Here is a 14,117-nt window from a genome sequence, read left to right as displayed (position 1 = left end):
CCAAAAAAAAAAAAAAAAAAACCCTGTATGATTTAAGCACCACTCTCTAAACCCTCAGTTCCTCTGAGCCCTAGGCAATCTCTAACATACTTTCTGTTTCTTTATGTATGATGTTTCATACAGGTAGAATTACATGATATCTTCCCCTTGTGAATGACTTATTTCTCTTATAATTTTCTCAAAATTCATCCAGGATGTAGCATGGATGCTGAATAACATTCAGATATTTATATAAGACACACACATACATATAAAACAACTTATATTAAATACACATTGGATAACATACATATAATTGAATTACATTCAAATATATATATATCCATGTCTACACATATATATCACATTTTATTTATCAGTTTATCAATTAATGGACATTTGGGTTGATTTTCATTTTTAGAAATTGCAGATAACACAGCAAATAAAGATTTGTGTGCAAGTTTTGGTATGGATCTATGTTTATTTTCTCTTGAAGTGGAATTGCTACATCATATGGTATTCCTACATTTAAACTTTTGAAGAACTGTCAAACTGTTTTCCCAATTGGCTATACTGTTTTGTAGTCCCACCAACAGTGTACGAGAGTTCTAATTTCTTCACATCCTCCATAACATTTTTATTATCTGTCATTAGATTACAATGCAGATGTCAGGTATAATCTCACTGTGGTTTTGATTACATTTCCCTGATGGTTAATAATATTGAACATTTTTTTTCATGTGCTTTTTGGTCAGTTGCATATTTTCTTGGGAAAAATATCTTTTTAGATACTTTAAACATTTTTCCCATTTCATTATTGAGTTATAACCTTTTGTTCCATTAAGTGGTATTCTCCTTGTGTGTGTGTCCACATTTCTCTTTTTTGAAATATTAATTAATTAATTTGAAAGACAGTAGACAAAAGAGACAGACTGACAGATAGGGCTCCCATGCACTGGTTCACTTCCCAAGTACTCACAAAAGCTAGCTTCAGGCCAGGATGAAGCCAGCAGCAGGGGACTAAATCCAAATCTCCCATGTAGATGACTGGGACCCAGCTACTTGAACCATCATCTGCTGCCTCCCAAAGACTGTAGTCATGCATTTTAGTTAGTTTAGTACCTAATGTTTAGACAGCTTTCAAAAAATTAAAACTTCCTTTGTTTTTAATGATCTCACTTTGATATACAGCTTAAGATTCCAAACCTTTTTCATAAAAATGGAATGAGCACATTTTTGCTTTAGATATGAGTATTAATATTATCCATGATAATTTCATAATATATTCATAATTATTTACAGCCTATTTGAAGTAGTAGGTGTATATAGTAGAGCGTTATTCAACAATAAGAACAGCACATACTACAACATGAATGAATTCGGAAACATGATGAAGCAGCTAGTCAAGCAAGAACACATACTGAATAATTCCATTTATGTGAGCTAGAATAAGCACGTCCCTAGGGAAGGTGGGGTGACAGGTGGCAGAGGCTGAGGTGGTGTGAGAATGAGGAGTGAACGCCAGCCGCTAGATGACTGTATTTACTGAGGCGATGAAAATATTTTATAATTAGATGGTTGCCACAAAACTTTATAAATACAGTAAAAATCCGCTTATTTGCACATCTTAATCAGCTTAATTTTATGGAGTTTAAATGATATCTCAATGAAAATGCTTTAAAGAAAACCTTGAACCACCATCTATTATCAAAATATCTTAGAAATATGAATTTTCATAAATGTGGGGCCAGCAATATGATGTAGGAGATAAAGCCTCCACTGTCAACCCCAGCATCCCATATCGGGGCCGGATTGTTTCCTGGCTGTCCTCTTTCCTGATCCAGCTCTCTGCTTTTGATCCAAGCTCTGGCTTTGGCTTGTTCCAGCTCCAGCTGCTGAGGCCATCTGAGGAATGAACCTGTAGATGGCAGATCCCCGTCTCTCTCTCTGACTCTCCCTCTATTTTTGTGTCATTCTGCCTTTCAAATAAATTTTTTTCATAAATGTATGTACAATAGAATTTGTGAGTATATTCATAGTTCACATAAAACTGATTCTGTTACAGAAAAGATGATTTTCTTTTAAAAAACTCTGATAAAGTTATCATCCTATTTATTTATTCATTTCTTGAAATTTATTTTTATTTACTTGAAAGGCAGACTTACAGAGAGAGGAGAGACAGAGAGAAGGAGAGAAATAATCTTCCATCTGCTAGTTTACTCTCCAAATGGCTGCAAGCCAGAAGCCAAGAGCTTCTTCCTTGTATTCCCTATGAGTGCAGGAGCCCAAGCACTTGGGTCATCTGCTGCTGCTTTCCCAGGTGCATGAGCAAGGAACTGGATTGGAAGTGGAGCAGCTGAGTTTCAAATAAGATGATTTTCTATTAAAATGACAACATAAAGGGTTTCAAATACAAATTGTCTATGTAAAATTTAAAAATCAATTCTCATTTCTATTTCAAATATAGTCACTTTTCATCCTCCACAAAAAATATTCGATGTGTATATGTATGCATGAACAGAGAATGAAAGACGTGCATCAAGATGTTTCCAATGATTACAACTAAGTGTAGGTTATGCAGGCTGTATTTTCTTAATTTGAGTACTTCCAAGTTTTCCATCTAGAGATATTAATGAATTTATAATGCATAATTTTAATGAAGTGGGAAAAGAGAACAACCTAACATCAATAATAAAAAAAAGAAGTCCAATTTCTGTGGATTAGTAGGCCACTTACTCAAATTAACTCTCAGTTCCAAAATGCTTCATTTGTTGGTTTGAGATTCTCTGAAGTGGTTGCTGCCTGCCTATTTTTCTGCTAAGGACAGCAGCCGAAACTTCTGCTATTGCCTGTACTAAATTCACTATTTAGGGGCCAGCGCCATGGTGCAGTAGGTTAATCCTCTGCCTGTAGCACCGGCATCCCATATGGGCGCTGGTTCTACTTTTTTTTTTTTTTTTTTTAACAGGCAGAGTTAGAGAGAGAGAAAGATCTTCCTTATGTTGGTTTACCCCCCAAATGGCTGCTATAGCCGGTGCGCTGCACCGATCCAAAGCCAGGAGCCAGGTGCTTCTCCTGGTCTCCCATGCGGGTGCAGGGTCCAAGCACTTGGGCCATCCTCCACTGCCCTCCCGGGCCACAGCAGAGAGCTGGACTGGAAGAGGAGCAACCGGGACAGAATCTGGCACCCCAACCGGGACTAGAACCTGGGGTACCGGTGCCACAGGTGAAGGATTAGCCTAGTGAGCCATGGCACCAGCCTAGGCGCTGGTTCTAGTCCCAGCTGATCCTCTCCAATCCAGCTGTCTGCTATGGCCTGGGAAAGCAGTACAAGATGGCCCAAGTCCTTGGGCCCCTGCACCCGCATGGGAGACTTGGAAGAACTCGTGGCTTCAGATCAGCACAGCTCCAGCTGTTGCGGCCATTTGGGGAGTGAACCAGTGGACGGGAGCCCTTTCTGTCTCTCCCTCTCACTGTCTGTAACTCTTACCTTTCAAATAAATAAATAAAAATCTTAAAAAAATTCACTATTTAAGATAAGTGGCACAATGGAAGCATTTCTGGACTCAATATAACTTTACCCTTATGTGTGAGGGTTGAAAAGTGAGACAGAACAAGTTGTTTGTGTCCCCCATGGTTGTGAAGGTGACAGTCGTGCTATGTTTTTTAGCTGCTGCTGCTGCTGCTGCTGCTCCATTCTGCTGTTGGGGTGTTCTAGGAGGGAATACTGCTCCTTTCTGGAAACTTTTCCTTCTTCTTTTTCTTTATCTTGGTCCATCTCTCTGATTTTCCATAATAGAACATTCTTCCAAATGTCAAAGAGTAAATTCCTATGAAAATGATCAGTGGCTTTGGTGGGTGCTCAGAGGGTGGAAAAGTAATACTTGCCAAATAAATTTGGGTTCTGGAACTGGGATAAGTGGCACTTAAGCCAACTGTCTCTTCCACTGCAGAAGGAGTTTTGTAATGATTCTTCTTACAAGTTAAGTGCCCTAACGATGTTATTTATGGTATAGAACCTGGAGCTAGGCAATGGAAATTTTGCAAAGTGAAGGAAATTTTTGTAATGTAGGTCTCTACTCTCAATGTAGTAGAGAGGAAACTTCCTAAATTAATGACATGAATATGACCACAGATCCTGGTGCAGTTGTGATCCTTGTAAGTTAAGGCTGTTCTGTACCAAATATTTTGACATAAAAATCCAGGAACATACTATGAAATACAAATTTCACCTGTGGCCAGCAGATGGCAGTGTTCAAAGCATGCCAGTACAACTCGGCAAGATAGATATGTTTTTTACAATGATTTTCAAAACTTTTAATTGATATACAATAATTTTCATGTTTATGAGAAACAGTGTGATACTAAAATACATGTTTACAATGTTCAGTGAGTAGTGGTGGGGAACCTTTATTCTTCCAAGGGCCATTTCCATTTGGATGTTGATAGCATCATTTACAGGCCATACACAATTATCAGCTTAAAAATTAGCCTTCTATAGATTGATTGCATTTTGAGTCCAACCTGTGGTTGCCTTGGCAGGGCCAGACAAAATTATTCTGAGGGCCTTAGATGGTCCCCAGGCCAGATACTCTCCACTCCTAAAAGCTAACTGGCATATCCATCACCTGAAATGTTTACCATTTCTATATGTTGGGAATATTCGCAAGCCTCTCTGTTGGCTATTTTGAACCATACAATTAATTTTTTGTCAAACATAGCTACCCTACTGAAGTTACTCCTCTTGTCCAACTGCACCCCTGTACCTGTTAGTCACCCTCTCTTCATCTCTTCTCCACACCCTTACCAGCCTCTGGTAACCACTGCATTACTCTCTATTTCTGCGAGAATAACTTTTTTAGTTTCTATACTCAGGTGAGAACATGCAGTATTTGTCTTTCTGTGCCTGATGTGTTTCACTGTGCCTACTGTAGCATAGTGTTAGGTGTTAGGGATGCAGTAATAAATAAGAGCAGAACAACTTATTACCCCCATAGATTGTTCTTGTTATTCTTATTGTGAATAATTACCTACTTTTATTTTAACTTTTATTTATTTTCTTCTTATTTGAAAGGCAAAGAGAAGGGAGTGGGAGTGGAAGAGAGGGAGAGAGGGAGAGAGGGAGAGAGGGAGAGAGAGAGAGAGAGAGAGAGAATTTTCGATCTGCTGATTCACTCCTGAAATGCCTGCCAAAGCCAGGAGCCTGGAACTCAATCCCTGTGCCCCATGAAGGTGGCTAGAACCCAAGTACGTAGGCCATCACTTAGGCCATCACTTGTTGCCTTCCAGGGTGCACATTAACAGGAAGCTGGATCAGAAGCAGAGATGGGACTTGAACCCAGGTACTCCAATATGGGATCAAGCAGTGTCTTAATCAGTGTGCCAAATGCCTTCCGACCTCCATAGAATTTATTTGTCATCTTTGTGCTATTGTGCAACTAGGTCTGGAAATAATCTCTCAAAATGCTTATGATGTAGTGATGTTGTCATGTTTTTGGGTGGGGTAAATAATGAGGAAAAAGCCACAACTATAATAAAAAACTAAGATCAAGAGGGTCACTAGTAGGGGGCCAGCACTGTGGCATAGCGGCTAAAGCCACTGCCTGCAGTGCTGGCATCCCATATGGGCACCAGTTTGAGTCCTGGCTGTTCCACTTCAGATCCAGCTCTCTACTATGGCCTGGATAAGTAGTGGAAAATGGTTCAACTCTTTGGGCCCCTACACCCACGTGGGAGACTCAGAGGAAGCTCCTGGCTCCTGGTTTCGGGCTTCGGATCAGTGCAGCTCCGGCTGTTGCAGCCATTTGGGGAGTAAACCAAAGGATGGAAGATTCTCTCTCTCTCTCTCTCTGCCTCTCCGTAACTCTGTCTTTAAAATAATAAAATCTTTTTTTTAAAGAATGCCAAAAAAAGGATTGCCTAGTTTCATGTTTTCTGTTTCAATAAAGACCCTAGAGAAGCAATTAATATTTAGGGTCATCACTCAGTCCACTCTCATGCTTAGGGCTATATACCTTATCTATATTTAGACTTCAGAATTTGGGAGAATTTAACATTGCTAAAATTATTTTATTTATTTGTTTATTTACTTGAGAAATAGACACAGAGGGAGAAACAGACAAACAAGGAGAGAACTACAATCTGACAATTCATACCCCCACATGCCCCAAGCAGCCAAGGCCTGGGTCAGACCAACGCCTATAGTCAAGAACTCAATATAGAATAGTAGGAACTCAATACTTAATACATCACCACTGTCTTCCAGGGTCAGCATTAGCGGGAAGCTATTTGGAGCCAGGAATTGAACCCAGGCATATGGAACACAGGTGTCTTAACAAATCTCTTAACCATTAAGCCAAATGCCTGCCCCAAGAGTTTCTGAAACTTTGTTAAAATCATATAATGCACTTATTAAACATTATCTGACAGCACAGTGGATGGAATCTGGGGATTCCTATAAACAAATGCATTCATATTTATGCAATAAGATATATGAAGATCTGTCCTGCATATACTGTCTTCATGTCATTCAGATGTGCTTTCCCAAAAGATTTTTAGGTTTCACAGACCCTTGGATTTTGTAATGACAGATACAGTATTATGAACCTGATATATATTATCCCATGACAAAAGAACCTGCCCTAACATGTCTATAAAAGATGTTGCAGTTTTCTAGAACATGGGTGCCCAGTCTGCAGAAGCCACAAGGGTCTGATTTCTGTTTGTTTACAAACTTGTTCAGTTTCATTGCGTGCCAAACACTGTCCTGCTTGTGCTTCTCTTGTGGACAAGAACTGATTTTATTTTGAGAATGTTTTAATAGCTTTATTAAATATTTTGAGATAATTAAGAATATTACAATATCAGGACCCGAAATTTTCACCTTAGGACAACAGAATATTTTTCTCTTTGTTACTCTCAGATTAAATATAATTTGGGATTCTCCACGACCTGTACAGTAACTCTCCAGGGTGAAGAGGGGACAATATGCAATGAAAGAAATACAGACCAGGGATTATAGAGATGCTTTCTCTGCATCTATTGAGATAATCATATGGTTTTTCTTCTGCAGTCTGTTAATGTGGTATATCACGGCTGGCACCGTGGCTCAATAGGCTAATCCTCCACCTAGCGGCGCCAGCATACCAGGTTCTAGTCCCGGTTGGGGCGCCGGATTCTGTCCCGGTTGCCCCTCTTCCAGGCCAGCTCTCTGCTGTGGCCCGGGAAGGCAGTGGAGGATGGCCCAAGTGCCTGGGCCCTGCACCCCATGGGAGACCAGGAGAAGCACCTTGCTCCTGCCTTCGGATCAGCGTGGTGTGCCGGCCGCAGCGCACAAGCCGTGGAAGTCATTGGAGGGTGAACCAATGGCAAAAGGAAGACCTTTCTCTCTGTCTCTCTTTATCCACTCTGCCTGTCAAAAATAAATGTGGTATATCACATTGATTGTTTTGCGAGCGTTGAACCATCCCTGCATACCAGGGATAAATCCCACTTGGTCTGGGTGGATGATCTTTCTGATGTGTTGTTGCATTCTATTGGCCAGAATTTTATTGAGGATTTTTGCATCTATGTTCATCAGGGATATTGGTCTGTAATTTTCTTTCAATGCTGCATCTTTTTCCAGCTTAGGAATTAAAGTGATGCTGGCTTCACAGAAAGAATTTGGGAGAATTCTATCTTTTTCAATTGTTCTGAATAGTTTGAGAAGAATTGGAGTTAGTTCTTCTTTAAATGTCTGGTATAATTCAGCAATGAATACATCTGGTCCTGGGCTTTTCTTTGTTGGGAGGGCCTTTATTACTGTTTCAATTTCTGTCTCAGTTATGGGTCTGTTTAGGTTTTCTATGTCTTCCTGGTTCAATTTTGGTAGGTTGCATGTGTCCAGGAATCTATCCATTTCTGATAGATTTCCCTGTTTGCTGGCATACAAGTCCTTGTAATAATTTCTAATGATTCTTTTTATTTCTGTGGTGTCTGTTGTTACGTTTCCTTTTTCATCTCTGATTTTATTGATTTGGATCTTTTCTCTTCTTTTTTTTAGTTAGTTTGGCCAATGGGGTGTCAATTTTGTTTATCTTTTCAAAAAACCAGCTCATTGTTTGGCTGATTTTTTGTAATTTTTTTTTAATTCAATCCTGTTGATTGCTTCTCTGATTTTAATTATTTCTATTCTCCTACTAGATTTGGGTCTGGTTTGCTGCAGATTTTCTAGATCATTGAGATGAATTGAAAGATCATGTATTTGGTGCCTTTCCAATTTCTTGATGTAAGCACCTATTGTTATAAGCTTTCCTCTTAACACTGCTTTTGCTGTATCCCATAAGTTTTGGTATGTTGTGCTGTTATCCTCATTTACTTCCAGAAAGTTTTTATTTCTCTATTGATTTCTTCTATGTTTTGATTTCTTCAGTGTTCATTCGGGAGCATGTTGTTCAATCTCCATGTGTTTGCATATGCTCTAGGGATTCTTGAGTTGCTAATTTCCAACTTCATTCCCCTGTGGTCTGAGAAGGTGCATCATATGATTCTAATTATTTTGAATTTTCTGAGACTTGCTTTATGGCCTAGTTTGTGGTCAATCCTAGAGTAGGTTACATGTACTGCTGAGAAGAATATAAATTCTTTATGTGTAGGATGAAAAGTTCTTTAGATATCTGTTAGATCCATTTGGGCTATAGTGTCATTTGAATCTACTGTATTCTTGTTGATCTTCTGTCCTGTTGATCTGTCCATTTCTGAGAGTGGAGTATTGAAGTCCCCTAGTACAATTGTATTGGAGTCTAAGACTCCCTTTAAGTCCCTTAACACATCTTTTAAATAAACAGGTGCCCTGTAATTAGGTGCATATACATTGATAATTGTTATTTCCTGTTGAATTGATCCCTTAATCATTGTATAGTGCCTCTCTTTGTCTCTCTTAACAGTTTTTGTGTTAAAGTTTATTTTGTCTGATATTAAGATGGCTACACCTGCTCTTTTTTCATTTCTGTTGGCATGGTATATCTTTTTCCAGCCTTTCACTTTCAGTCTGTATGCATCTTTGTTGGAAAGATGTGTTTCTTGTAAGCAGCAAATAGATGGATTTTGTTCCTTAACCCAATCAGCAAATCTGTGTCTTTTAACTGGACGGTTGAGGCCATTAACGTTCAATGTGACTATTGATAAGTAGTAATTCTGCCCTGTGCCATAGCTTACTATGGCACAGCACCAGCCCCTAAACATGTAGTTCTTAACCAGACTGTCACATCATCACCACCAAAGGAGGAAGGGAGTAGTCTGAGCAACAAGCTCCTTAAACTTGTTATCTTTAAAAAAAAAAAACACAAACATATATTTGTTTGTTTGTTTATTTATTTGAAAGGCAGAGTTACAGAGAGGCAGGGCAAAGAGAGGTCTTCCATCTGCTGATTCACTCCCCAAATGGCAGTAGTGGCCAGAGCTGTGCCAATCCAAAGCCAGGAGCCAGGAGTTTCTTCCAGGCCTCCCACGTGGGTGCAGGGGCCCAAGCACTTGGCCATCTTCCACTGCTTTTCCAGGCCATAGCAGAGAGCTAGATTGGAAATGAAGCAGCCAGGATTGGAACTAGCACTCATATGAGATTCTGGCACCACAGGTGGTGGCTTTACCTGCTACGCCACAGTGCCCACCCCTGAACCTGTTATCTAAAGAACATTCATCCCAGGAGGCCAAAGGACGTTGTTTTCCTGCTGGTTTCCAAGCTGTGATGCCTCAGGTCAGGCTGCTCCCATATCTCCCAGCTTCCTCCCACTGCATTCCTCACAGGGCTGTGGTGACCTTATCCACTTGGTATCTGGCAGAGATTCTGCTAAGCTTCTGGTAACTAATAAAAACAAAACACCCAAAGTTAACAGAACAAAGAGATATTGAACAAAACAGAGACAGACAAAGAGTGTACACACACACACACACACACACAGATACACACAGAGAGAGAAAAAGAGAAAAAGAGAAAGAGAAATAGAGGAAGAGAGAGTTCTTCCACCTACTGGTTTACTCCCCAAATGCCCACAACAGCCAGAGTTGGACCAGGCCAAAACTAAGGGCTGGCAGCTCAATCCAGATGTCCCAGGTGGGTTGCAGGGATCAGCTACTGTAACCATCACTTGCTGCCTACTGGCGTCTGCATTAGCAGGAAGCTGGACTTGGAGCAGAGTGAAGTCAAATACAGGCACTATGATACGAGTTGTGGGTGTCCCAACTTGTGCCTTAACTGCTAGATCAAACACTTGAAGAAAGAAGTCCTTATGTAACTGAGGGACTTGCTCTCCACTTTGGGAACTGGAAAGCCCAAGGGCAAACACTAAAAGTGCTAAACCAGTTTTTCCTTCTCTTCCTTAATCCATTCCCTGTATGCCTTAACTGTCTTATACATACATACAGTAGCTTTTCTAACCTGTTGTTTTGCATATCTTTATGTATGCCAGTTCAAATACTTTTAAGAACAAGATAAAGATAAAGCTATAAAGCAAACCAACAAATAAAATTTGTGAGATCAAGTGTTAGAAGGAATATTGTGATGCTGGCGCTGTGGCACAGCATGTTAAGCCTCCACCTGCAACACCATCATCCTATATGGACACTGATTCATGTCCTGGCTGCACCTCTTCTGATCCAGCTCTAGGCTAATGGCCTGAGAGGGCAGTGGAAGATGGCCTGAGGGCCTCGGCCCTTGCACCCATGTGGGAGACCAAGATGAAGCTCCTGGCTCCTGGCTCAGATTGGCCTAGCTCCAGCCACTGAAGCCTGTAGGGGAGTGAAGCACCAGGTGGAAGACTTCTGTCTCTGTATATCCCTCTCTTGTCTGTAAATCTACCTCTCAAATAAATCAATAACTCTTAAAAAATGAATATTGTTGGGACAAGTATTTGGCTGCTGGAAAGAGTACCCATCATCTTCATTCAAAACAACAACTATATTCAGAATATTTTACTATGCTTACACCATTCAGATACTTAAAAATTGTAGGAACATAGAAAGGATGAACGCAATAGGGTGTTTAGTTTAGGTAAGAGAAGAGGGGCTGTGGTTTGAGGAGGAATGAGGTGATTACTGTCTTCCAAATATCAGAAAGTTCTGTCGCATGACGGAGGGAACTTATGCTGTGCAGTCTCAGAGAACAGAACAGGATTAATGTCTGGAAACTCCCAAGATGCAGTTTTCGGTAGACGAGTAGAGCCCTCTGGCCGTTGTGATATCCTTAAATGCCATAGGCTAGAAGTGCCATAGCCTAATGGCATGGTGAGCCTTTTAGAAAAGATTTGAGCATTAGGTGAGGAATCTGCTCAGGTAAAGCTCTCAAACTCAATATAACCTCATGGTTCATGATTTTTGGGCTTTGAACACCATCCATGGCCTCTCCTTTGCATACACTAGGGCCAACCAGGGCCATTCATCTAAGGATATTTTTACGATCACAAAATCCATCATAAGGATTTATCCTGTACAAAACAAAAGAAGGGTGAAGGAAATGGTAGAGTTCTGATTCCATTTTGGAAGATTAAGTGGCCCAGGTTACTGATAAGAATATATGGGCATGTATTCAGCATAGCAGTTATGATGCTGCTTGGAATGTCTGTATGCCATATGAGATTGCCCGGGTTTGAGTCCTGGCTCTACTTCCTGTTCCAGCTTCCTGTGGAAGGGCATCTGGGAGGCAGCAGGTGATGACTGCGGCAGTTGGGTCCCTGCCATCCACGTGTAATATCCAGGTTGAGTTCCCAGCTCCTGGTTACAGCCTGGCTCAGTTCCGGCTGTTGTGGACATTTGTGTAGTGAGCCAGCATATGGAAAACTCTCTCTCTCTCTCTCTCTCTCTCTCTCTCTGAAATAAAGGAAATGAATATACACAGTTTTTAAAAATGACAGCCAAGTGTAAGTTTTAAATGGCACACAAAGGACCAGCATTGTAATACATCAGGTTAAGCCACTGCCTGTGATGTCAGTATCCCATAGGATGCTAGTTCTAGTCTTGGTTGCTCCACTTCTAATCCAGCTCCCTGATACTGCACCTGGAAAAGTGGAAAATGACCAAAGTCCCTGGGCCCCTACCACCCAAGTGAGAGACCCAGAAGACCTGGTCCAGTCCTGGCTATTGTGGCCATTTGGGGAATTAACCAAGGGAAGACAGGTCTCCCTATCTTTCCCTCCTTTCTGTATGTTTCTCTCTCTATCTCTGTAATTCTAACTTTCAAATAAATAAAATAAGTCTTAAACATTAAAAAATACACAAATATTTAAAAAATTCTACCTGGCACATTCACACATGAAAACAAAAAAAATTAACCTCAAAGAGACAGATTTGAAGAAAGTGTAGCTAGGTGGTCTATGTGACTATTCTGTGGGACTCATATTTAAAATAAACAAAAATGAAAGAGTAGACTATTTTATTTAACCTTAGTCCAGGAAACAATATATTTTTGATACTTTTATCATCAGTCCATTTTCTGATGATTATGTTGAGCACTTTGTGAAATGCCCTCACATCTTCAAAGAGAGTCCTAAGTGTCTTTGGTAATGGCTATGGCACTTGTTCGACACTTAGAGTTTGGGGCCAATACGGTGATGACTTCATAGCCATTCCACCTTCTTTCCGCCTTTATGGATTATCCAACAGCAGTAGTAGTCATCCCAGCCAGCTCCTGGTACTCTGCTCTATAGCCTGGGCAAGGTCAGCTATTTTTTGATTCTCATGGGAGAGAGACAGCTCCTCAATCAGTATCTTAAAATAGCCAGCCATTCTCAGCTGCTGAGCTGGAGTCGCTCCAGGGGAAAGCAGAGGGAATACAAACCCACTGGTTGGGAGTGAGCGAGAAGCCACCAAAGCAGGAGCTAGAACGGGGTTCTCAAGACGATTCTGCTTGCTCAAAAACCTTCCTCTTGTCGTTGTTGCCTTTGGGGAACTAGGTGTCTGCCGTGTTTCAATTTCTTATTTTATTTAAAAGGAGACCAGTGAACTGAAAATGAGACTGAACATCGCCATCTTCTTTGGGGCTCTCTTCGGTGCCTTGGGGGTTTTACTCTTCCTGGTGGCTTTTGGATCTGACTATTGGCTCCTGGTGACTGAAGTGGGGAGGTGCTCAGGTGACCACAATGTGCGTTTCTTCTCCTAAGTATTGAAGTGCTGGATGGTGTGGGGAGGAGAGCCTAGGTATCCTCTTGAAATCAGAGAATGGGAGCGGAGGGTTTATCTCTTCATGGACATAAACTACTGATTTGTTATTTGGGGAAAACTATCTTTCATGTGATGAATTTTGATTATATTCCATGTGTTCACGGCAAGTTACTTCGTGTGTGTTCTGTGCAGATAGAGAATGTCACGTTCCACCATGAAGGGTTCTTCTGGAGATGTTGGTTTAATGGAATTGTGGAAGAGAATGACTCCAATATCTGGAAGTTCTGGTACAGTAAGTACAGTTTGGCTTTATTTTCCACTTTGACTTTAAAGTAAAAATGAACATATTCTTATTTAGAACATATCACTTACAAAAGTTTGGATTCTTAATTGTAAAAAGCTCAATAAGATGCCTTCAAAGGTTCATGAAGAGATTCTTTTTCAGTAAGTGGAAAGGGCTATATAAATAATTATATCTTCTAACATAAAATAGAAGTCTGAATATTTATGGCATTACTGAATTGTACTCTGTTTCTCTGATAATCTTTAAAATTCACTAAACCTAGTTTAAAAAAACCAATATACTCAATGGTGTTTTTTTCAAGTGTCTATTACTGCTATGTTGCAAATTATTTTTTTGGCTATAAATCCTTGAAATCTCAAATATAAAAATCCAGAAATACAGCTGTGTTATTTTATATTCAAAGCTTCAAAGTTTAAAAAATCTTCATATTTTTTCAAATAATTAAACTTAATTACCAACCACAGCAGATGAAAGCTGGTATTATTTGGGCTTTAGCTAAGTTTATAGGCAATATCAAGAAGTGCTTGCTTTTGATGTTTGCATTCTCTCATACAAACTTTAAAGTTCTCTTTTGAAGTAGAATAACGTTTTAAAACTATGATGCATTCTTTCAACTGTATTTCTTATGTTGTAGTAATCTTTGAGAATCAATTCATTGAAAATAACTTGCATTTATTTCATTGCATCCAACGATGAAGAACTG

General features: G+C 40.1%; 1 protein-coding gene across 3 annotated transcripts in view; it reads left to right on the top strand.

The window, feature by feature from the left end:
* TMEM182 (transmembrane protein 182) overlaps window positions 1–14,117 on the top strand; it is an 84,378-nt gene that overhangs the window by 15,358 nt on the left and 54,903 nt on the right. The window contains exons 1-2 of one of the 3 annotated variants that reach the window (XM_002709841.5): window positions 12,648–13,090; window positions 13,303–13,402. In XM_002709841.5, the coding sequence (XP_002709887.1) occupies window positions 12,959–13,090; window positions 13,303–13,402 (232 nt within the window). In that variant the 5' untranslated portion in view covers window positions 12,648–12,958. Of the gene's footprint in view, window positions 1–12,647; window positions 13,091–13,302; window positions 13,403–14,117 lie in introns of those variants that run through there. The other 2 variants (XM_017339387.3, XM_051835080.2) reach the window with 2 other exon arrangements.

Source organism: Oryctolagus cuniculus, chromosome 2, assembly GCF_964237555.1.
Source record: "Oryctolagus cuniculus chromosome 2, mOryCun1.1, whole genome shotgun sequence".
In the NCBI taxonomy this organism is placed as follows: Eukaryota; Metazoa; Chordata; class Mammalia; order Lagomorpha; family Leporidae; genus Oryctolagus; species Oryctolagus cuniculus.
Note: the sequence above shows the minus strand (reverse complement) of the source record. Positions and strands in the feature narration are given on the sequence as shown.